Genomic DNA, 23,120 nt, shown 5'->3' on the forward strand with positions numbered 1-23,120 from the left:
TCTCTAAATTGAAGCATAATTCAGCAACTGTTTTCAAGAAACAAAACAGCTACACTGTGCCTGGATTACAAAAATTAATCAGTCCTTCTATGATTTTACTGCCACACCATTTTGTAAGGTAATATGAAATGTATGCTTAGGTATTACCATTTCTTCTGCTTACCACAAACTATTACAGTCTTCTGCCTAGCAGAATATTCAGCCAGCAATATTTTTCACCAGAGACTGATGAGCTGGTAGTATTATTTATATAGTATTGTTTCACACTGAAGTTCGCAGTTAAAAATATAGGCTTAAAGATGTAACCTAAACAAATCTGTAATTTTCTTAATACTACATTTAAAATGCAAATGACTAATATATTGACTTCTGCATACGAACATTTCTGCAATTTTTTTAAAGAGTATGCATATGTATGGCTTTTTTGTAGCTGTTTAATGCTTGAAACTGAATTAAACAGTAATGGCAGAATACTCCTTCTGTAGTCCTACTGGAACAGGTCTCACAAGATTTAGAGCAATTTTTAGCTATTTCCCTTGAAGAAATACCTTATTATAAATTTTGGAGTTACTGTGGGTCACATGCAAGCTTGGATTGAAATTAACACCAATATTATACAGGCTTTAAAAAAAAAAAAAATCCAAACCCACAAAACCCCAACCTATCTACTGAGAAGCTCTTGAATCAAGTAAAACCCAGCAGCCATTATTGAGTCTCTCAAAGGTCCTCTCTCCAAACACGTTTTAACATGGGGTGTAAACACATTTCAATTAAAGTTGTGTCTTGCAATATTCTGATAATTGATCAGTATGAGTTGACACTACTAGAAGAAAAATATAAGCTGTAAATTTTGCCAATAGTCGGCATTCTCCCTCTCAGTCATTCTTAACTTATGTTCCAACATCACCTATAAAAAATTTTGCAGCAGCAGTTTGGTTTCAGATACCTCACCAGCTACGGTCAACAACTGTTCTTTCACTTCACAATGATTCTAGAATTCCCTCCTGTATCACAGGGACTGTCTGACCAGAACTACTGCATTAGTAAGTTCTTCTTCATAAATCACTACTTGCTGTGTCACTGTTCAGATTACAGATGACAAAACATCAGTCAGTAATTATGCAGCATGCATTACTGCAATAGTCATAAAATGCAGACAACACACAATGGCACGCCCTTCATAATTATGTAAGGGAATAAATGCATATAACTATATAACAGAAATATTAACATTCCAAAGCAAATTATTAAAATGTCAGTAAACACCAGAAATTGGGCTGGCAGTAACTCTCATTTTGCTCCTCGATGCATATACCTTCTAGATTAAAGTAAACATACAATCACATTACTCTTCCATGAGATCCCTGCCATAATCACAATAAAAAATAAGCTTAGCCCCCCCCAAAAGGGGTATTTACTATATCCTCATAATTAAATGTACTCAAAGGTATGTAAGTATGCATGCATTTCACATCAACAAATTCTGCACTAAACATATTGCTGTTTTTCACTAGCAGGATATGCTGAATATGTGAGCAGACACTGCCCAGCTTTTGAAATTCTTGTCTACCTGAAGCATTTAGCATCACACAGAACCCAGCTCTGCAGACAGACATTTCAATCTTTTTTTACCCTCTTCATAACCTGCTGTACAGCTTTTAACTTTTGTGACACATACATCTTTAATTTCAAATAATTCTCCAAAAAAGGCCTATTTTATAAGCTGAGTTAATAATGACCTTGAGGGGGAAAAATGTCAAGACCTCAAAAACCAACTTACTCAAGGAGGTTAAATTCTCTCTGGATGGAAAACAAACACTAAAACCAACACCCTCCTACCACCATTCAGATGTTTCCCAGTATCCAATTTCTTATGTATAGATGTTAAATTATTACAATACTAATTCTTGGCTTTACAAGACAAACTATACTATTGCACAATAACAATTATACTAAATTCTAAATAGAATTATTCACTTCCAAATAGATCACTAGCACAAGTCTGTATTTCAGGCGGAGTAGCTCTCCTTTTAAATTGAAGGCACATATTACAACCAGAATAAATTGTTTCCAGACATTATCTTTTGTCAACTGTATATCAGCAGCTGATGAGATGCAGTCACATGGGGGAAGAGAGGGAGAGGGGAAAACCACCATTATTTACTAGACTGTTGAGGAACTCTGGAAATAAAGTTCTGTAGGGCAGCACCCCTACCATTACAGCCGCTTCTGTTTTCTACTTGCTTTCTTCCAGACTCATTTCCCCTCTTGTCAGCTTCTGACATCTACCCCTGCCCAATATTCTTCCATGTCAACCAATGTTGGCTATTTCCTCTTTTTTTTTTTTCTGTCCTGGGCCCCAAAGGTAGAGGAGTGGAGACTCTCCCTGCTCTCAAGTCCAATGCTGCTGCACCAGCCTCTAGTCCAGAAAAGCAAATCACAAGGGATGTCCTCCATTAGGGAAGATGTGACAACCAAATTTTCACATGTAATGCTTTCATGTGCATATACTTCTATATCTACAAAACAACTTTCAGATATTTTCCCTACCTGATGAGAATTTATTTTTTCAAAATAATGACAAATGGCAATGTGTCCGGTCTCAGGGGAATACTGAAGTCCCACTCTTAGCTCAAAGGCACAGAGCAACTAGAGCAACTGAAAAACTTGCAAAACTGTTTCATATTCCAACAAAACAATTTATTTGCCTGTAACACTCCTTGATACTTTTTTTATTGAAAGTACAAATTCAAATCAAAGTAGATATCTGGCATGGGAAATTTGAGTAAAACAACAATTTAAAGCTATCCAAAAACTCTAAAAATTAAATTAAAAATCCCTACTTATCATGAAAGAACTTTAAAGAGAAGTGTGCCTGCCAGTTCCACATACACTATACACAAACAAAGTTTACAACTACCAGCACTACTGAGTAATTTTGTATCTCTGAAGAAGCATGCTATATTAGCCTCTGTTAAAGCTTCTTTATCAAAGCTACTTTGCTTTTAGCAGACTGTAAGAGATGCATAATTACTGATACCAACTTTAATAAACTAGAAAGTCAGTACGGTATAATTTTTGAAGAGAGCTAAAGATACGAAGTTCTACTAGAGAGTCCCCCACGTCAGTATAAATTAAGTATTGGGACACATGGATGCCCAAGATTAATCCCAAATTTAACTTGCAATAGCATCTCTGCTTGAGATAGGAGAAATGCAACGTTTATGAACGATCACCACTCTAGATCACAGAAATACATGTACAGTGTGAAGCTCAGTTTCTTGATGCTAAATGGTTAAGGAGCTTAAACTGTTGAGACAGTAAACAAACAACTACAAGTCAGAATTATACCAATTAAACCACACAGCTTATATTTCTAAATTAATCTTGATATGGAACAGTCTACCTTACTGTAGAACAGATCTCTTCAGGCAACACAGAAGCTGACCTGAAATAGTTTTTTAAGCTTAAAATCTGTATTTAAAAAAAAAAAAAAAAAATCAGACTATTTTAAAACATATACGTCTACATTTTATACTGTAATTATTTTTGCAAACAAAGCATCTCAAGACATATGACTTGAAGTGTACAGTGATTGCATACACAAAAACTTTACTTGCCTTCATATGGTGTGTCCGGAGGTCCTGCTATTTCTCCTCTTAATTCTGTAAAATTCTCATCTACAAGATCTACTTTAATTTGATTTTTGCTCGTCTTAAAAATAAACAGAGAAACAAAGAATCATAAGTAAGCATTTGACATACAAATTTCCCCCAAAATATGTTGTTTTAAATTTTTAGAACAGTACTTTAAAGTAAGTAAGCATTTAAAAATATAGTAGCCTGAAGTTAATAGCTATCTTCCAGTAGAAATTTTACTTCATTAAAAATAGACTACTTGTGAACAATTAGAAACTTCAATATTATTTATACTATCACTAGAATATGCAAAGCAATCCAGCAATGTGTATCTATAATTGTACTTCTAGGTTGACTATATTTTAAAAGGACCATGATCTTTCAAATTAGCTATTAATTCTACGTCTTAAACTATAAAATTAAATTGACCAAATTACACATTAGTTCTTTTCATATTTAGACCAGTTTATTTAAAAATAGACACGTTTGTCAATTTCAATGGAATACAGAAAGACTTCCCCAAATGGAGTAGTATTTTAAACATTACAATGATCTAAACAGGATATTGTAGTTTAATATCACGTATATATTTAATATTTAGGCATAAGATACAATTTACTTATACAGTTGAATTTCATTGTCACCTCCTCAACATTTTCACACCCCGTATCAACTTCCCTACAAAATAAAAACACTGTACTTTGACACTGGAGAAAACATATGTTTTCCAGAAACAGATTCTTGGAAGTGTTCAGCCAGAGCTACTCATTCCACTGAATTTGCTTTCCAGGTCCAGAGAGCAGTGTTAGTGAAAGTCCTATAAAACTCCCAGCTGTTCACTTTTATTGGGGGGTCACAAAGCCAAATCTCCTTTTAGAAAGATGTACCATCAAGTTTTTCGAGTTAAGTAATCACAGGTTTTTCCATTCTGCTACCTCTGCATACGGTGCTCACTGACTGCAATACAGATTTCTTGATTCCTGTGTTATTTTTTGCAAGAACTCTTAGCAACTTCCCTTTTAAAATTGTTCCAACTAGTTATATACAGCTGTGCCTCATTTCACCCTCAGAGTAAATGTGGTTGCTGGCAGCTATTAGAGAAGGGTTAAGTCATATGAAGCTGATGGGTGCCATCAACTGGTTCTTGAATCCATCAGTGATGTGAACCATTAAGGACACAGAATTCTGACTGGACAACAGCTGGGAAATCACCTGTTTCTTTCCTCCAAGTGTTCTACAGAATCAATCCCTCCAGACAAAGAGTGCTCTTCTGACCAGAGATGCTCAGAGATATAAAGAAAAATCAAACATTAGGTAAAAGTTTCACCATGTAAAAATCCTAATTCACTAAATTAATCCAATGGAGAACTGGGAGCTTTTAACATCTGTAGTTACATACATTTGTCTTTAGAACTTGAAATCCCTTCAACCCACACAAATGAGGCAGCACCTGCAGCTCTCCACAACAGCCAGGCACTGTAAAAAACTTCCTCTCCGAATTCAAACTTGATCTTACATGACGTATCTTCTTGCAAGCTTTCCAACATGCCTTTTAATTTTTTTGCTCTCACACTTCCAACTGGCAACTTGTTCCAACACCTCACAGTTTTTAAAAGCTTTCCGAAGTACAATTAGGTAAAGTTACAATCTATTTATGCCCACTTGTGACAGCTTTGTTTCCCAGCTTCAACAAGTTTTTAATATATCCAGCATTTATTCCCCTTGCAAAATAATATGGCATTTACACTGATTTTCCAGCCTTAATTTCGCTCTAAACAAGTTGAAATTCTAATCTCAGCATACTGATGCTTTTAAAAAAAATTCTCTATGTCCCATGATCACCTAACCAGCCCTGCATAAACAAATTTAGATGATGTCCTAGAATCTGTGCCACAAGCACTCTGTTGCACTCACTGAAGATACATCACAACTAAGATACATCACATCTAAGAAAGATGAAATCTGTCTTTTTCATGGCAGCATGACACGAGGCTCAGATTAAGCGACAAGAGTCCCAGCAAGGATTCCTGCAGAAGTTTCTGTCCTCTCCAGTGACTGCACAGTGCTTTCTCAGAGGTACTGCCCCTGTGCATGGCCTCTTTGTTCCCAAAGCAGCACACTGGTTTAACTAACCCATACAGATGAGTGACCGTAACTATCTGTGCAGGTACTGCAGTCACTCGGACGTCAGCTGAGCTTCTCCTGCTCTCCCTCTGCCAACATCACCTGGCAAGCTCCACCTTGGCAGGAGGAGTTCTCATTCTTTGCAGATAACTTAATTTAGAGGACTGTGGTAATAGCAAATGGGATGAATTTCAGTGATACAATCTACGGTTAATCTATGCTGCAGCTTGCTTCATTTTCTACTTAGCATTCTACATTTCTTCAGTGACCTGCACACTCTTGTAGCAGCCTGGATATTCTCCTCCATATTCAGTTTCAATTAGTACCACACTAGCTGTTATTCACAACAAATCCTTCCCAACTCCATAAATTTGTTAAAAAGCAATCAAACACAGCCTATCACTAAGATAGCTTCTTTCAAGAGCCAGTGATCCTGGTTCCCCCCTCCGAGATGACTGCTTTTATTACTACAGCTGTAGCTGTCTCCATGCCCTTATTTGCTTTGCCCAGAACCTTAAAGAAAAACAGAAGGTTATACTGCACTGCTTTATTGCAGGGATTAACTTAATTTTGCATTTATGCTTAAATTCTCCCATGTCCTCTATATACCAAATTAATTTTTTCTTTACATAGCTGAAGATCTTTTTTTTTATGTTATTCTGACACTTCCCAAGGTTCAGCTCAGCTTCACCTTGACAAGTATTGCTTTATCCTTCATGCCTGGAAAAACAGCACCAAAGCAATTACTAGCCAAATTAAATCTGGAGTGTTTTCCTACAATATTTCTCTTTAATGAGGATCAGGTAGGATAAAATTACTTAATTTTAGCAGTTCTAACAGAATAAATCCCTGGCCTCCACCTCTACCAACAACAGTGGTCTTCAAAAGTTCTGTAATACCAATGATCTTAGCACAGAATTTATGAATCAACTTGTGATCTCAGACCCCAAGCTGATTTTCCAGAAGCAGTTCTACAAAGACCTCAATACACTTCCATACCACATCTAAAACAGCATCACCTCCTGTTGATTCAGTAACAATTCACTGGGCTAGCAATTCCTGAAATACGAGCCATGCCATTTCTTGCAGCATTTATTTCCACAGTTTCAGAGCTAAATTCTGTAACAACACAATGCCCAAAAATTCAACAGCAAAATCCTTTTCTAGAAATCTGCAAGTCCAACACTAGCAGAACTTTCCATTATCACATCTGAAAATTATTTTTATCAAGACTGACCAAAAAAACGCAAACAACAAACAAACAGAACACACGACAGAGAGAAAGGAAAATTGATGCAACCTACTACACAAAGCATGATGCCATTCCCTCTTCTTTTCTTGATTATGCATAGCCATTTTTATTTTTAAATGCATCCTTTAATTCATACTAGGGTCTAGTCAAAAGATTGTCTTTTAGACCAACTCAACTGCCAAGATTCCTTCTGCACTGCTAGAGTCATGCTTAACCAATTTTATTCTGCCTTGTGGAAACTAAACCCAAGCATAGAGATTAAACTAAAAGTATGATGCAGCCAAGTTGGGGAAGATTCATATTATGCTTTTATTCATTACTAAAAGCTTTATCTCTAAAAAGAAACCCAAATGAACCAATCCTTCATGAAGTGTCATTCTGTGAGCATCTTCCAAAGACAAGAAACTCAATCACATTTATCACAGTAACCATTGATTGATAATATTTTGACTTGTCTTCACCTGCTTCCTCTTAAAAAAAAAAATCCAGAATTATACTGTCTAGTTTTATATTTGAGTAACTTCCTTGCAGAGTAACGCAATCCACTCCAGAAGAAAATTTGAAGAGTAAGTTGTGCCACTGTGAAGACTTTAGCACACATCTTCACTTCTACTAAAATCATTTTAGAGAGCAGCTCTCGACTCTGTAATACTACTCTCAGCAGACAACAAGCTCGTCTGTTTTCTTTATTCACCGTAGTCTACAGGCCTTAATAAAGAGGGCCTGTCCAATATGAGGGCCAGTCTTGTTTCTGCAGTAAATCCAACCTTTTTCCTGAGCCTTCCATACCACTTCCTTCTCTCTTCTTCAACCAGCCTTTAAAGACCCCTTTCATTTCTTCATGGCCTATTATCCTCTTCACTAGTCCAGTACCTCTACTCTTAAAAATCCAAAGTTTTCCTTCATATAAAATAAGCAGACAAAACCATTACATACCAACACAAAGGACCACACTAAGACAAGTTATTAAAAACTGCATTGTTCTTCTAAATTTTATTTCTCACAAACAAAATACTATTTACTGTATTTACTAAAAGCAAAAAAAAAAAATTATATATTCAAAGTTTGATCCTGGTATAAGTCTACTTCATAAAGACTGAAGTAGAGGAAATTTCTTTTTTTAGAAATAGGAATTACAAGTGCATCAGGATTTTTTTTTGGTTTCTAAAAAAGCCTCCAAATTCTTCAGTTACTTTGATAAGGAGACTACCAGAGAGTCAGTCTCAAGCAATCAGCATAATAATGCCTGTTATCAGAGCTGGTGATGTATGGACAGATACTGGTATGTTGAACTAAAAATGCAAGAATAAGATGTTTCTAATTAATTTTTCTTTAATTACATGGCCAGCAGTCTTGACATATGTTGAACCCTCTTGAGCAGAAACAAAAAACCACAACCAACAAACCAACCAAACCCAAATCCCAAATAAATCCCTCACATTTCCATGTCAGCCATGGCTACCAAACATTATAAACTTAATACTGGATGATGATGATGATGACATACAAAAAAAGCTGTGAGTGAGGTTTTCCTAGAACTACCCATCTCTGCTTACTTCTCCCATGACAATATCGTCACATTAGATTGTTAATCCCTGTATAATAAATTACTCTACAGAAATGTAAATGCATCCATTTGCAAACAACTATGTTTTTAATTATTGGTGTCAAAACTGAAAAAGGAAATCATGTTTATTAACAATATTAATAACTCAGCATGTTATTCTAAAAATAATAAAGTCGTGTCAAACTGAATTATTATTTTCATGTTCTAGGTCTGTCTCTCCTTACACCATGTGCAAATTCCTATCAAGTGTCTGGGTACAAAGGCCAAGGTGGAAAATAGGATTTATAAAAACAAAAAGCAACACACACAAAACCACCTTAAACAAAATTCGATCTCGAATTTAAAACTCAGTGGCTGCTTCTGAATTATGTTGTATGGGGAAAAACAAAAAACCTACAACAACAAGAACAAACAAAACCAAACAAAATCACAGAACCCTGCTCTTCCATACAGCAATTAACTACCTGCAGTCTGTGATTTTACTTGTTTTATAAAATTATTTTCTTCTCTCTCAAAGGGAACTTACTCTATATTGGATCGAGTACTATTATTTTTTGTTAATTTACTTTGTTTTACAGAAGAGAAATCACAGAAAACTCTAGAAACAAATGTGTATGTATACATATATAAACACAACTAAACCAGGAAAAAACTAACCTGAAAAGACGTATATGTGATAAATGATGCATATAAATAAACACATCTAATTGCACTAAAAGCAGCTAAGTATCAAAATTCTGTAATCATTCAGGGCTTTAAGACTAGCCCCTTACACTTTAAGAAAGTGACAAAAATCTTAAAGTCTATACATGCAAAAATTTCAGCAAAGATTAAGGAATAAACTTGAAAAATTTCTCTGGAATTTTCTCAACCAAGGACAAAGTTTGTGAAGGAGGTTTTGTACATGCAAAATGTTTGAAATCACTAATGGTTTCCCCAGTCACAGCAACAAAATAAAATTACTTTATCTTTCAGACAGGATCTTAAAATTATTGATTCATCTACGAGGTAAATTGACAATAACTACTTTTGAACTACCTAAAATCTAATAAAAATTTAGTTACTTCTTTATTACAACCATGACTTAAAAATGTGAAGTAGGTACTTTTGAACATCCAAACATTTTATACTGACATTATAAGGTTCAATATTTAATAAGCCAAATTAAGTGAGAAATCCTTCACCCTAGTCTGAAGCCATGCTAGGAAAATTGAACTGTTATACTATAAAGTTACTAGTGCCTTATAAACTCTTCTTACCCTCCCACCCATTTTATATTCTACCACAACAGTCTTATTCTACACCAAAATCTGGCATGAACATATCTCAACAGGCTTACAGAAAAGGATCACCTATCCCAGTGAAATCAATAACACAATTTTGAAAAAGGCCGTAAGTACTGAGTCAACATGTATTGAGCAAAAGACTCCAATATTTCAGTAGCAGTTTACTCCATCAAACATTTATTTAAATAAATTAAGAAACAAAACCAAGTTCATTCTTACACTTTTTACCAACTCTTTGCAATTCTGTGGATAAATATTCAAAGGAATTTTGTTTTGCAATATTTCTCTTGTTATTTTCTTATGCTCTTTTGCTAAGGTACCATTCTCAACTTAGTCCAAATGGTTCAGCTCTTCCTCCTCCACTGATATGCCAGAAAGGAAGATTCCTAATAAAAGCTCACCTCTTCAGCTGCTGTCTAAGAAGTCAATACCAGCCTCTCATCTCCCTTCTTTTCAAACTAACAGTCTTCCCTTCTCAACCCCCTTGCTATCCCAGAGTAAGCCAGAGTAAGTACACTGCACCCACTCAGTTCACTCTTTCACAAGAAATGGGAAAACATAAAAAAGGCAGGAGGTAGCACTCAACTAGGAAACTAAGTGCAGTGCACTGTCCTGCAGCAAAATGGAAAATTCAATTTACCAAAAAAAGTTTTATAATCCCACTGCCACCCCCTCAAAGAGCTACCAAAGCAAGAGAGAGTAGTCCAAGACTTCCAAAATATTACTCCAGACTCACTCCAGCTTAAAAGCCAAAATCAAGTGCATATCCAAAGCCTGAGCTTGTTATTATTAAGAGAAGCATAAATGCCACATAATTACCACAGGGCTATGAAGTACACATGCTGCACTACTAGCTGAGATCAGCAGATCACGTCCGCATTCTCAGAGCAAGTGCCTGCTGACCTTCAAAGCACAGAGCAACACTATAGTGAAACAATCCAATGGCTGGGGCAAGGCAAAGAGAAAAGAGGAAACACTTCTGTCCAAAGCACATTAAAGAGCAGTTTTCCTAGGTAACAAAGGGTCAATACTGAGAAATGCAAATTCTTAAAATGCTCCCATGTTCTTTAAACCTATTAACAATGTCGGTCATGGAAGTTCTACCACATTTCACATTCTATTTCATCCCCCTGTATTAACACATATTTTCTAGAGTTACATCTGTTCTAGTAAAAGTAGGTGACATTATTTTTGCATGCTATTTATTTCATTTACTGATCAAAATACTATGTTACTAACAAGTAACTTGTATTTTAATGTATCTAAGGAGCTACAAGTATGAATACTGTGTGAGTTCCGCATTACTGGTGGTTAGACAGTCTAGAATTTTTGCATTTATTACAGTTTTACTTATTAAATCCATCTTGTTGAAGTATTTTATTAAAGAATATTATCAAGAGATTAAATCTGTACCAACCTTAAAATTTGCTATTACATGTTTTATTTACAAGTACAATACTGAGAGATATTCTTTTCCTGTCAGGACACAAAATACCTCAAATATTAAAACCATCTTCATTTTGCAAGAGTTAGACCTGGAGCACCATGAAGTTTTAGTAGAATTTTCTTTAATTTAAGGTAAGTAAATACCTACTCCTGCTAATGTTCAGCTGTTAAAACATCACTCTACCAAAACACAAAAGAGACTGTACTTCCACAGCACCTTAAACCAGTCTAACAGTGGCCACGGTCCTCCTTCCCTTCTGATCACAGAATTAATGTAAAGGAGGGGGTAAGATTTTGTGTAAGTATTTACACAACTGCACAGCAAACATCTGATGTAAACACATATTAGCAAGACAGTTCTTTCATTTTAACCTAACCCCTGATTTGAATCACCACGAACACTGCAAGCAAGAGAAGGAGCACAAAAGCAGGAAGAAGAGATGAGTCTGGAAGAGGAATGTGACACTGCTTCCTGGAACTTCCTTAGGACAAGTTAAAAGAATTTTGAAACTTCAGCTTTAGTGTCTGTCTAAACTATTTCCAACAAAACCATCGCATCAGTCACAGAAACCAGAGGTGTAACCGGCACGGCTCTCCTGGCACAAGCCCTAAGTGCAGTTACGCAATCATTGCTTGTCTCACTAAGGGACAGTGTGGTTAAACTGGTAAAGTTGTGCCATGAGAGGTGTGTACATAACTGCACACGTACACTCCTGTACTGCTTATTAAGGGCCCCTGCACAGGTTGTGTCGAGCTATGCAAGATATTTACAGCATCTCAGAACATAAATCATGCACAGGACTTACCCAAATGGGATCTGAGCCCACTAAGATACTCTACATCAGTGTGGGCAGAGTGCAAAGGACTCCTCTTCCCTTCAGGAAAGTAAGGGGGGAAAAGAAAAGATGTGGTTTTCCTATCTTTTTATGCATGGTTCTGTTTTTGATGCAGAACAACTGAAATACCCTGCAGATAAAGCATGCTTTAATAATAAGTTTGAACCATCCTTTGAATTAGCCATTTCATGAACATACAAAACAATTTGATGTAGACTCTGCAGTCAATTCGGTCTATCTACCCTACTTAGGCTGCTAGCAATTCTACGTATAAAGGAATCACAGGATTCAGTTCATTTTAAATTGATTATGCTAATTCACTCACAGTCTCAGAGCTTGAAGACTTGCAAAAATAGCTCGGAACAGTTTTTCTGTACCAGCTTCCCACATGGACACCCTTATTCCAAAGTGGAAGGGCTTACTTAAACACCATGATGGTTCTAAGAGCTTCCAGAAAGGGAGCAAATAGAACACAGATACCATGATTTCCATTCATGTATGCTACCTTACTTCATAATAGCCTCCTGTATTTTAACACATCCTAACAAAAACTCAAAAACACTTTCTCACAGTTCCCTTTCAGCTAAAAATCAAAAGTGACATATATTCAGCTTGAGCTAAAATACCTGTTTAAGTAAAATATGGACTAATGTACTTGTGGGTTTGACTTTTTTCCACCCTTCCTAAAACACTTTATAGAAGTATTTTAGAATCTGAAGGTATGTTACCTTAAACTTGCCTTTTTTAAAGTAACTAGACTTACAGTCTTTCATTAGTCTTTCTCAATGAACTGTTGATCATACTGACTAACAATGAATAAAAACAATGAAATAATGAACTTCAGTTAGTTTCTTATGTGTTTTGTGACAAGGTAGATAGAACAGCCCCTATTAGCAATCCAACACAAGAATGATACACAGGATGAGCTCAGCTCTCTCAGACATTGGCATAGCCAGACTGGAGTTATACTGCAGGACTGACTTTTACAGTGTCCAATAAAGCATAAGGACTGAATGAAGCTTCTTCTGTAGCCACGGATATTCACAGTAGCTCCCTCCTGGGCAGACACTTTGAAGGATGGACAGGAGCAATCCATGACCTTAGCACAATTCTGTTGCTATATACTAGACTAACAAACACAGCTCTGGTCCTCAAACAGAGTTTTTTTTGCTGCTCACAGAGAAACTTTATTTATGATGCAGATATTATTTTGTTAAATACTCAGGGCAAGAATATTCAAGTGCTCCCAACTCAAATACTACAAATATTAACACTGATATAATCTCAAGAGAGAATGCTGGATAAGTCAAGAGTGCAGAAGTGGACTACATTCATCTCAGAATATTCAGTGATTCTGTGAAACATCCCTAGAGTGCTATCTAGAACATTATTTGCCAAAATTCCTACTCTTTGCCATAAAAGAACTAAATTGATTCATTTTTATAAATCTGAATTGCAGCAGTTTTACTCAGCTTATCTAAGACAAAAAGATAGACTGCATTTTAATGACAAACTTTACCCTTAGGCATTTTCTCAATTTAATACCAGCAGCAATTATTAGTGTAAAAGTGATGAAGTATAATAATGACAACTGTCCTTATTAGGACTGTGAAATCTAGGAAGCTAGAAAACATTTAACAGGTAAATAAATTTAAGAACTACCCTAAGTACCTGCACTAGCTTAATGCAAAATAAAGACCACTGGACTGTTAACCAGCACTTTCTTGCAATTTATATTAACATAAATTTACTACGATAAAATGTTAACTTTATTTAAATCTCATACTATGTAAAATGAACTAACCTTAGGACTCTTACACTTCTTTCCTATTAAAGCCAAACTCCTGGAAACAAGCACAAAAGAATGAATGGAATCAGTAAAGGATTGGCTAATTTCTAGCACTGCTTCAGGTCCACAAAGGGCTGTGATCAGAGGGTACCATAATCAGCTACAGTCTATCCCCTCCTGCTAAACTGACTAACCCACTCCTGTAAACAGGGACTGCTCTCTTTCCTTAGGTTTATACATTACCAAAGACAACCAAATGAGTCTGACTCCAATGAAGACGTAAGTTTTTCTTTTTTTGTTTTCCACTTACTCCCAGTATCTTTAGGATTCTGCCAACTGATATGTAGACCACTCACTAGAAATCTGGACCCAACCAGATACAAGTTAATATGAAAAAATGTCACTAACTGAACACAGAAAAAAGCAACAGATCTTGCCTTCTCTGCACAAATATTCCCACTACCAGTACTGGGCAAACTCATAGGTCTGGTCAAATGATCGCTGACATTATATGTTATATTTTAAATCACAGATTTGAGTAGTATTCATACTAGTTCTGATTAGTACCTACATAATACTGATCCTAAAAGTGCACTGAACTTGAAAAACAGCTATATGGTTCAGGTAAAGAGGCATTAAACTACAAATAACCTAATAATTCTGAAAGATCATCCCAGAAGCGAGAATAACAGGCTGTTTTCTCAACCCTTACGGACAAACTTGTTTGATGGCAAAGACCTACAGAACAATTCTCCGTTATTTTCAGTACAAACTAGACGATATAACCAACACACCACAGACAGAATTAAGAAAACCAAAGATGCACAGTAATGGCATTTCACTATCCTTTTTATGTAATTACATAAAACAGGTCTAAACCTTGTCTTGCCTAAAAGTGTAGGCATGGCTAAAATCACAGTAGACAAAATTATTTCTGGCAATGTACAAAAGATCCCACAAACAACTATTTTAAAGTTAAGAAAATCTTCACATTTCAGAAAAATTAAGCTTAAAGAAGCAGTACAAATCTCACATTTGCTCCACTTTCAGGGATCCAAACCAGAACTTGTTCAACATAAAAACCCTTAAAGCTTTGCATCTACCAGAAAAGTTCAGCCTCCATTTTGAAAATGAAGAGGATTCATTATTGTCCTACAATAGAAAAAACTTTTGAACGAAAAAGAAATGGTCTACTTTAAAATTTTTCTATTTATTTACAGGGGAGGGTTTTGCGAGATGTGGTGGCAGAGCTGGAACCCTTGTATGTTTTCTTTGACAAACAGAAACAAAACAGTAATTAAAAACCAAACTTATACTAGAGATTTTGTAATCACACAAGTTGAGACAGCTGGGGAGCTTCTAGTCCCTACCTCCTGCCCAAAGCAGGTCTAATATGAGCAGGTTGTTCAAGAATTTGTTGAATTTTGAACAACTCCAAGGACAGAGATTCTTCAATCTTGCTGATCACACTGCTTAAATGTTTGACTATTATAACTGTAATTTTTTTCCCCACTGTCTAGTCAGAAATTCCCATGTTCCAGCTTGTGTCTGTCACCCCTCATCATATTCCCATGCATTTCTGAGACAAGTCTGGCTACTCTCAAGAGCCTCTCATTAGGTATTTAGATGCAATAGGAAGATGTCCCTCTCAATAGTTCTCTCAACAACATCAACTCTTCCACCCTCGTCTCACACACCTTGTGCTCCAGTCCCTTACCCACCTTGACGGTGTTCTGCTGACTTCATTTCGGTATGTATCTGGACACAGAACACTACACACAGTCTCACAAGCACAGAACAGAGGTGAAGAATCACTTCACACAACCCACTGACTATATTCTTGTTAACCCACTATGTGGTTGGACTTCTTTGCCACCATCATGTTCAACTTGCTCTTCACTAGGTCATGAAGTTCTTTTCCTGCTAGACTGCTTCATTTCCAGTCAGCCTCCAGACTGCACGTATGGATGCATGGAGTTACGTTCTCCCAGGTGCAGGACTTGGCACCTACCTCAGCTGAGCTTCAAAAAGTTCCTGCCAGGACATTCGTTTCTCCAGCCTACTAAGATCCCTTTTTGCAAAGCAGCCCCAAGCTCCAGTGTGCTGAAACCCCCCCTCACACACATTATTTTAATCATACACAAGCCTTCTGAGAGACTGAGGAAAAACTGGTACCAATATAATAATGACAGTTTAAATGTTCTTATGTTTATACTTTTTTTACCTTTACACCTTCTAATAGACTAAGCACCCTCAAGCTTTATTCACACAAAGAGTTGCCCTAGTTTTGCCTGGTACAGTTATTTTTTTTCCTAGTAGCTTGTACAGGACTGAGCTTTGGATTTAGTCTGAGAATAATGTTGATAACACATTGAAGTTGCTGACTACTGCTTACTCTAAGTCAAGGACTTTTTAGTTTCCTATGCTGTGCCAGCGAGCACATGCACAGGAAGCCAGGAGGGTGCATGGCCAGGACAGCTGACCCAAACTGGCCAAAGGGATATTCCATCCCAAAGAATCAGTATAGAAACTGGGGGGGAATTGGCTGGGAGCTGCTGATTGCTGCTAAGGGATGGGCTGGGAACAGCTGACGAGCAATTGCACTGTGCATCCCTTGTCGTTCTCTGGTTTTATTCCTCTCTCTCTTTGTCATCTCCATGATTATTATTATTATTATATTTTACTTTATTTCAATTATTAAATTGCTCTTAATACCTGGGTTTTACCTTTTTCCAATTCTCCTTCATAACCCATTGTGGGGAGTGGGGCATCTGATTGAGCAGCTGCACCATACCTAGCTGCCCACTGGGATTAAACAGTGACAACAATCCCACTGCACTCACTAAACCTCTACCGGCTTCAGTGTGGCTATTCTTAACAGTTCAAAAGCTAAGCACATGTATCAGCATAAAATGGATACTGTTTAAAAAAAAATGTTGCTGACTCAGGAACCATAACAGAAGACATCTCATTCTTATAAACACCTGCATTGATCCTACGTGATAAAGAGGAAGAAAAACAAGAATCCTACTAACACTAAAGCACAACTACAACTAAAAGTTTCCACATTGGTGAATTCAGTATCTAGCACCCAAGACTGCCCAAATATAAGCAAACTAAAGCAGTGAAGTTTATCTGAGCCTGAAGATCAAATATCTATGGCTTTTCCAAACAGCAAGAAATTTTCAGAGATGTTACTTAGTATCTTACTATATACTGACATAAATCACAAGACCGCTACAGGCAATGATAAAGCCAACACCACAGCTACTCACTAGGTTTTTACAAGTCTAAGAGAGGTATGGCAGACTACAGTTATTTTTCCCTTCTCTTTCACCTGTAAATCACTGAAACACATACAAGATTCCAAAACAAACACTCACTTCCTTCTTGGAAATTAAGTACTTGAAGCTTTTGTTATTAACCTACTATCTTCACTTGAACGCTGTTTCGGGTTCAAGTAAGTTACAAATTTCAACTGCTACTTCTTCAGATATCTGTTCATGAAGATATTTATATTCCATAAATGCAGCTGAGTTTAATTTACTCTCAGCTTTACCTGGATTTACCTGCCATAAATGTCTGTCTTTTCTCTTTAGTAAGAGAAGATGGTAGATACACCAGCAATTCTCTTCTTGCTAAAAGGAAGCTATGTTTCCCAATGTGTTACCTTCAGTATGTGATTAGAGTTTTCACTGCAAAAGGTATCAATTAGGAGAAATCACCTTATATTTCCACATGATAAAAGAAAGTGGATGGCCAGTTAAATATTGACTCCTTCAATTCTAGCATAGTATAATTTTTTTAAAGTGAAACACTGATGCTTTATTAAAATACAAAAACAAGTCACACATAATGTTTAACATACCTAATCAATTACAATACATCTGAGCATCAGTCAGTGTGTTTCTATTCATTATTAAATGCCAGACAAGTTCTCCCTCTCATAAGATAGCTGGTTATAAACAGAGAACAGGTAAGGATGTGGCTACCCACTGCAGCATTCCAGTAACTTAATTTTAAAATAATACCAGCTAACCTTCACTAAAACTTTTTCCTACTTAGTAAAAGCAGGATACTATTCTCCTTCCAACTCTTTATTGGTTTCTCCATCATGCTGCAGCTTCACACTTTTGTTAAAAATACATTTTGCCGCTTAGAATTTCAGCCCATAAAGTGAACAAAATAACAGATTAACGAAATGACTGAATAAGAAAAGAGATAAAGTGGAACATCTGATCCCTTGCCTACACATATTTAACCAGTCAAGTTACTACCTAGACTAACTCAACAACTTCATCTTTGTTACAGATACACAATACTTCAGCTACCTCAGAATTGTAAAGCTTTCTCCACACACAAACGTAAAAAGTTTTTAAATCATACTTTAGAAAGCACTCCTGACAAAGAAACTTTAGTTAGTTTTATCTATTTAATTCAAATATTTAAGAGATGCAAAGTTACAAGTATCTCTCTTAAATAAACAATACCCTACTTCTTAATGCCATGTTTATAATAAAACTAGAAATAATAAAGCAAGCAGAGCAGAAACACTTTTCTCTTGCTCAAGTGTGAAAAGACTTTAAATACTTTTACAAAGCACTCAAGAAGTCCCAGACTAAACTTAAAAATATGGAAGATCCTTCATCTCTTATCTGTAAACCAGAGAGCAAGGCAGTATTTCACATTTCAGTTATTTCCCAGAAATTACATTTAAGTCAAGGAAACAGAAAGTGCTAAGTAATATGGAAAGTATATTTAGTCCTGAGTAGCAAGAATCATAGATCCTTATCATATCAAGGATAAACACACTTTACAGAATTCTTTCTTCATTTGGAATTTAGTGCTTCCAATACATACTTCAAATGCAGAAGGAATTAACTGCCATCCAGCTGCTCCCTTTTACAAACATTTCTGGTTCCACCACTCTATTTCAGCATAAACGTGAGTAATGGAAGAAGACAGAGAACAAACTTCCTATGTACTTTTCTCCCTATGTGCCTATCCTCTTCCCAAGCATTTGTGCTCCTACTGCATCTCCAATGAAACAGGGGGGGCTGCTCTTCGAGTAGTTCAAAGCATTAAATCAATAATAATTTAAGAATGTGTAATAATAATAATAATAATAATTAAAGATAATGTGAGCCACTTTGCCTTCAGAGAGGGACTTACAAACTTCTAAACAACAAATATAGCACTGCCATTCATTAAAAAGATTTATTTCTTTTTAAAGAAACCAGATTTAATAATAATTTTAGTAAATAGTAAGAAAACTTCTTTTTTTGTTTTGTGATTTGTAGTATTTAGGTGGACCTTCATTCATCATCCCACTCCATATGTTTTTACACTCAGCAATACTGACACCATAGTTTGACTGCCCTGGAATGTACAAACATTCAAAAAAACTTTGCTTGCAACTTTGATAACCATTGAGTAATGCTGAAATTTTGCATTCAAGACATGGGAGTTCGTATAGTCTGTAAATAGCAATTTTATACATACTCATACATCACCACGACACTCATGTAGCTTGCTAATGGCAGAAAAAAAAGAAATATGAAGAGCCTGCTGTACTATAATTTTGAAATTCCATTAATTGAATTTCATAAGAATTATGACCTTTTTTTTGGCTACCTTTAAGCAGCTCAAAGGCTATTTTATAATAATATTCATTTCCAAAATTCTGTAACTGAGCCCTGCAGACTAAACAAACAGAAACGATCAAAAATGTGCACACTGGAATCAACCTTTACAATAAGAAAATTTACTGTGGACCTCCCCCAGAACCTGTGTAAGTTAAGGTTTCTTTTTCTTCCTACATAAGGCAAAGGGAAAGGGTTTTGAAGCCTTTAGACAGCACTTCCAAATAGACTTCTTTGTTTCCACAGTATCAGCTGGTTATATGGGGTATGAAGTCTACATTCTCTAGCTTTGGTATAAAGGTATCCACCTAGAAATTTCTCTTGGTCTACATGCAATTCTGTATTGCTGTGCAATAGCTTTGCAAAACCAGCCTGGGTTCTAAAGGCAGCTGTAAAACAAGGCCCTTACATTTTTCTAGGGGCTAGTTCAAGCTGCATAGCAACAATGTTGCTACCACAAAATTTAAAAGTACATCAACTACTGCTACCCTAAACGTGTTTTCCTTAAGCCATTAGCACTTTTCAAAAATTATCCTCTCAATTTTTTCTCAGTGAATATGTCCAGATTTCCAAAACACCAGCTTTAAGAGTTACATATTCACATTAATATTTCACAAGCATCTAACCTGCAACATCATCCCAAGTAGGACGACAATGACGACACAACCATTAAAACCTATCTGGCTGATGTCCACCAACTCAGACACAGACACAGCAAAAGCTGTATTAATGCAACCCTGCAAACACTGCTATATATTCCCCCAAACTGATCAGAACTTCTTTACTGCTGCCCTGAAAGTAATCAGCCTCTCTTACTGACCACCATATACCTCTGAACATACTGATCAGGAAACGAGGTAACATGACTGAAATGAGTGAGGCTTTAAAAGCATCCATCTGAAGGTGAGTAACCCTGCAGTGGGATAAAGGAAGTTCTGTATACAGGGAAGCTAAATGGGGGTTTAATGGCAACCGCTAAAAAAGCCCAAATATTAAACCCGTACCCCGCAGCCTCTGGCACTGGCGAGCCAAACGGGTCAGCTGAAAGGGATGTGCGGGATCACGTACCCCCACCTTGCCCTCCTCAATCCACCTCATCCATCCCTCCCGGTGCCGCGCGGGCGGACGCGGGAGGGCGCGTGCCGGGGGTCCCCGCGGAGGCTGGGCCGGCCCCACCCGCCCCGCCCCGTGGCCTCCGGCCTGGCGGCGCTCCCGAGCACCGACCGCCAGGAGCCCTCGCCGGGGGCCGGCCCTCCCGGCCTCCTCGGGCCCCGCCGCCAAGCTTTCTGCGACCCCCTCCTCCTCCTCATCCCAACGGCTGGCGGGCCCCGTTTCCCCGGGAATCGCCATTCCCCTCCCAGAGGCCGTGGGACGGGCCCACCTCCAGCACGGGGAGGTGGGGCCGAGGGGGGTGCGGGGTCCCCGTGAAGGCCGGCAGGGCGCCCGCACCGTCCCCCGCTGCCCACGCTCACACGGGGGAGGGTGGCGGCGCGCAGGGGGAGGGGGGAGAGGCTCTGACCTCTTCGCTCTTCAGCACCTCCTTGAACTCCCGCTTGATCCTCTGCACCGCGATGTTGGCCATCTCCGCAGCGGGCACCCCTCGCCCCCTCCGCGCCGGGCCCAGCGAGCTCCACCGCCGCTCCGCTGGAGAACTCCCGGCCCTACCAAAATGGCGCCCGCGCCGAGCATGCGCGATAGGGCCACCGCCGCTCCTCAGGAGGGGCCGCGGGAGTGTGGCCGGAGCGGCACCGGGGCGGTGGGGTCGGGTCGGGCCGGGCCGGGCGTCCGCGGCTGGATGCTGTCGATGGGGTGGTTGCGGCCCGGGCGTTCTCGGCCGCCACCTCCCCGCTGACCCCGAAGAAAGGGTGCGCTGCCCACCTGTGGAGGCGCAGGGGTTCGCCCCGCTGGCCTCCCACCCGGCCGTCCCGGGGGACACCTGCCCCGAGCCGCTCGCCGTGTCACTGGCCGGGCGAGCCCGTGGCGAGAGCGTGAGGAGACACCTTCTCAGGCAGAGCCCCGCCGCGGGCGGGCCCCGGGGCAGAGCTGAGGCCGTTGCGTTGTCATGGCTCCCGCCCGGCCCTTTGCCCGCAGTGGGGTGAGCCCTGAGGCAGCGGGCCGGTGAAGGGGTGAAGGAGCACTCTTGGGAGGGCTGGGCCGTGTCCGCGGTCGCGGGAGAAATGTCTGAGGTGTCGCTGAGGAAACAGCTGGCTCAAGGAGCAGCTGGTATGTCTTCTGGTGAAGCCCCCGAGCAAAAAGAACCAGGGGGCTCTCATGTAACTTAAGAATCTGCCCACCTGGGCCCATAACGGCGGTTCTCTTCTATTTTTTCCCCTTATGCTCGGCAGAGGAAAATGTTATTCTTTACACATCTCTCTCCCAGACCTGCTCCTCGTCCTCTTCCCCCCTCCCCCTGGCGACGCTGGTGCCTCCTCACACGGGGCCTGGGGAACTTGCAGGCCCAGGAACAGGTAACTTACGGGGAACAGTGAAAGGAACTGCTTATTTTCACGGATTCTGCTACAGTATTTTAAAAGTAGAGTAAAAGGCAAAGGTCACCCCAGTCTAATAGGCATTTTATCACAGAAGCAAACACGGGCACCCACAGATGTTGCTTCTGTTCTGAAGTAGGGTAACTAACCATAACTTCTAACCTGAGGTGTGTAACATAAGGTATGCTATCGAAGAGCATAGATAGATTTTTCAGAGGGGAACATGAGATTGCATTTTGAACTGTTGTTTATTCAGGAACCAGAGGCTTTCAGGACATTAAGGTTTACAGAAACATTTTATAGGGCCCCATTTTAACGGTGCAGTGCAGGACAATGTACAACATAGACATTTATCTCAACAAATGTCAGCTTCTGGTAGGGCTGTTATCTGCAAGTGCTGTTCATTTATCTCCATTAGTGTATACAGCATTTTGACTCATATGCACAATAAAGAAAGTATAGGCCCAAGCAGCAAAAAAATAAATAAATTTTAAAAATCTGTCAACTATATACAGATGCATATAGTCCTTTTAATGTGTTTACTCTTCCCCTGTAGTTTGACTGGAAAAAGTTCATTTTTCTGCAAAAATGTTGTACCATGTGCATCTGTTCATCAAATTAGTTCTTTTTCAGATTAAAACTTTTAAATGTATTACACAATCCAGTTTTTCAGCTGAGGTTTTCAGTACATGTATGAAAAGGACCATTTTGCAGTAGGCCTGGTTTCTTTTTAATGACTTACAGTGTGATCTTGGACCTTCATCTTGAGAATAATTTAGACATCCAAGTTCCACTGATGTGTCTTAAATTCCTTTTGAGGAGGTAGGTCACGACTTTTCTGTGCCATTGGCTCTCACCAACAAAGAAAGGATAATAACTCTTTTTCCCCTCTTAGATGAAAGTTAGGTTTATAGAGTGCTGAGCAACTATGAGTACTATAGACAAAAATAATACAGGTAGTACATAAAATCTCCAGGTTAAATCCTTCATGTCTTTTCAGGCAGCTCATAGAAAGAAGCTAAGCTCCCAATATTCAGATTTTGCTCTGAAT

General features: G+C 38.5%; 1 protein-coding gene across 1 annotated transcript in view; it reads right to left on the bottom strand.

The window, feature by feature from the left end:
• Positions 1–21,580, bottom strand: part of UBE2K (ubiquitin conjugating enzyme E2 K) — a 39,986-nt gene extending 18,406 nt beyond the window's left edge. The window contains exons 1-2 of the mRNA XM_082281608.1: positions 21,100–21,580; positions 3,621–3,714 (exon numbers count right to left, since the gene is read on the bottom strand). Of these exons, the coding sequence (XP_082137734.1) occupies positions 3,621–3,714; positions 21,100–21,162 (157 nt within the window). The 5' untranslated portion in view covers positions 21,163–21,580. The remainder of the gene's footprint in view (positions 1–3,620; positions 3,715–21,099) is intronic.
• Between the last annotated feature and the right edge of the window lie 1,540 nt (positions 21,581–23,120).

This window comes from Coloeus monedula (genome assembly GCF_965178545.1).
Source record: "Coloeus monedula genome assembly, chromosome: 5".
NCBI lineage: Eukaryota > Metazoa > Chordata > Aves > Passeriformes > Corvidae > Coloeus > Coloeus monedula.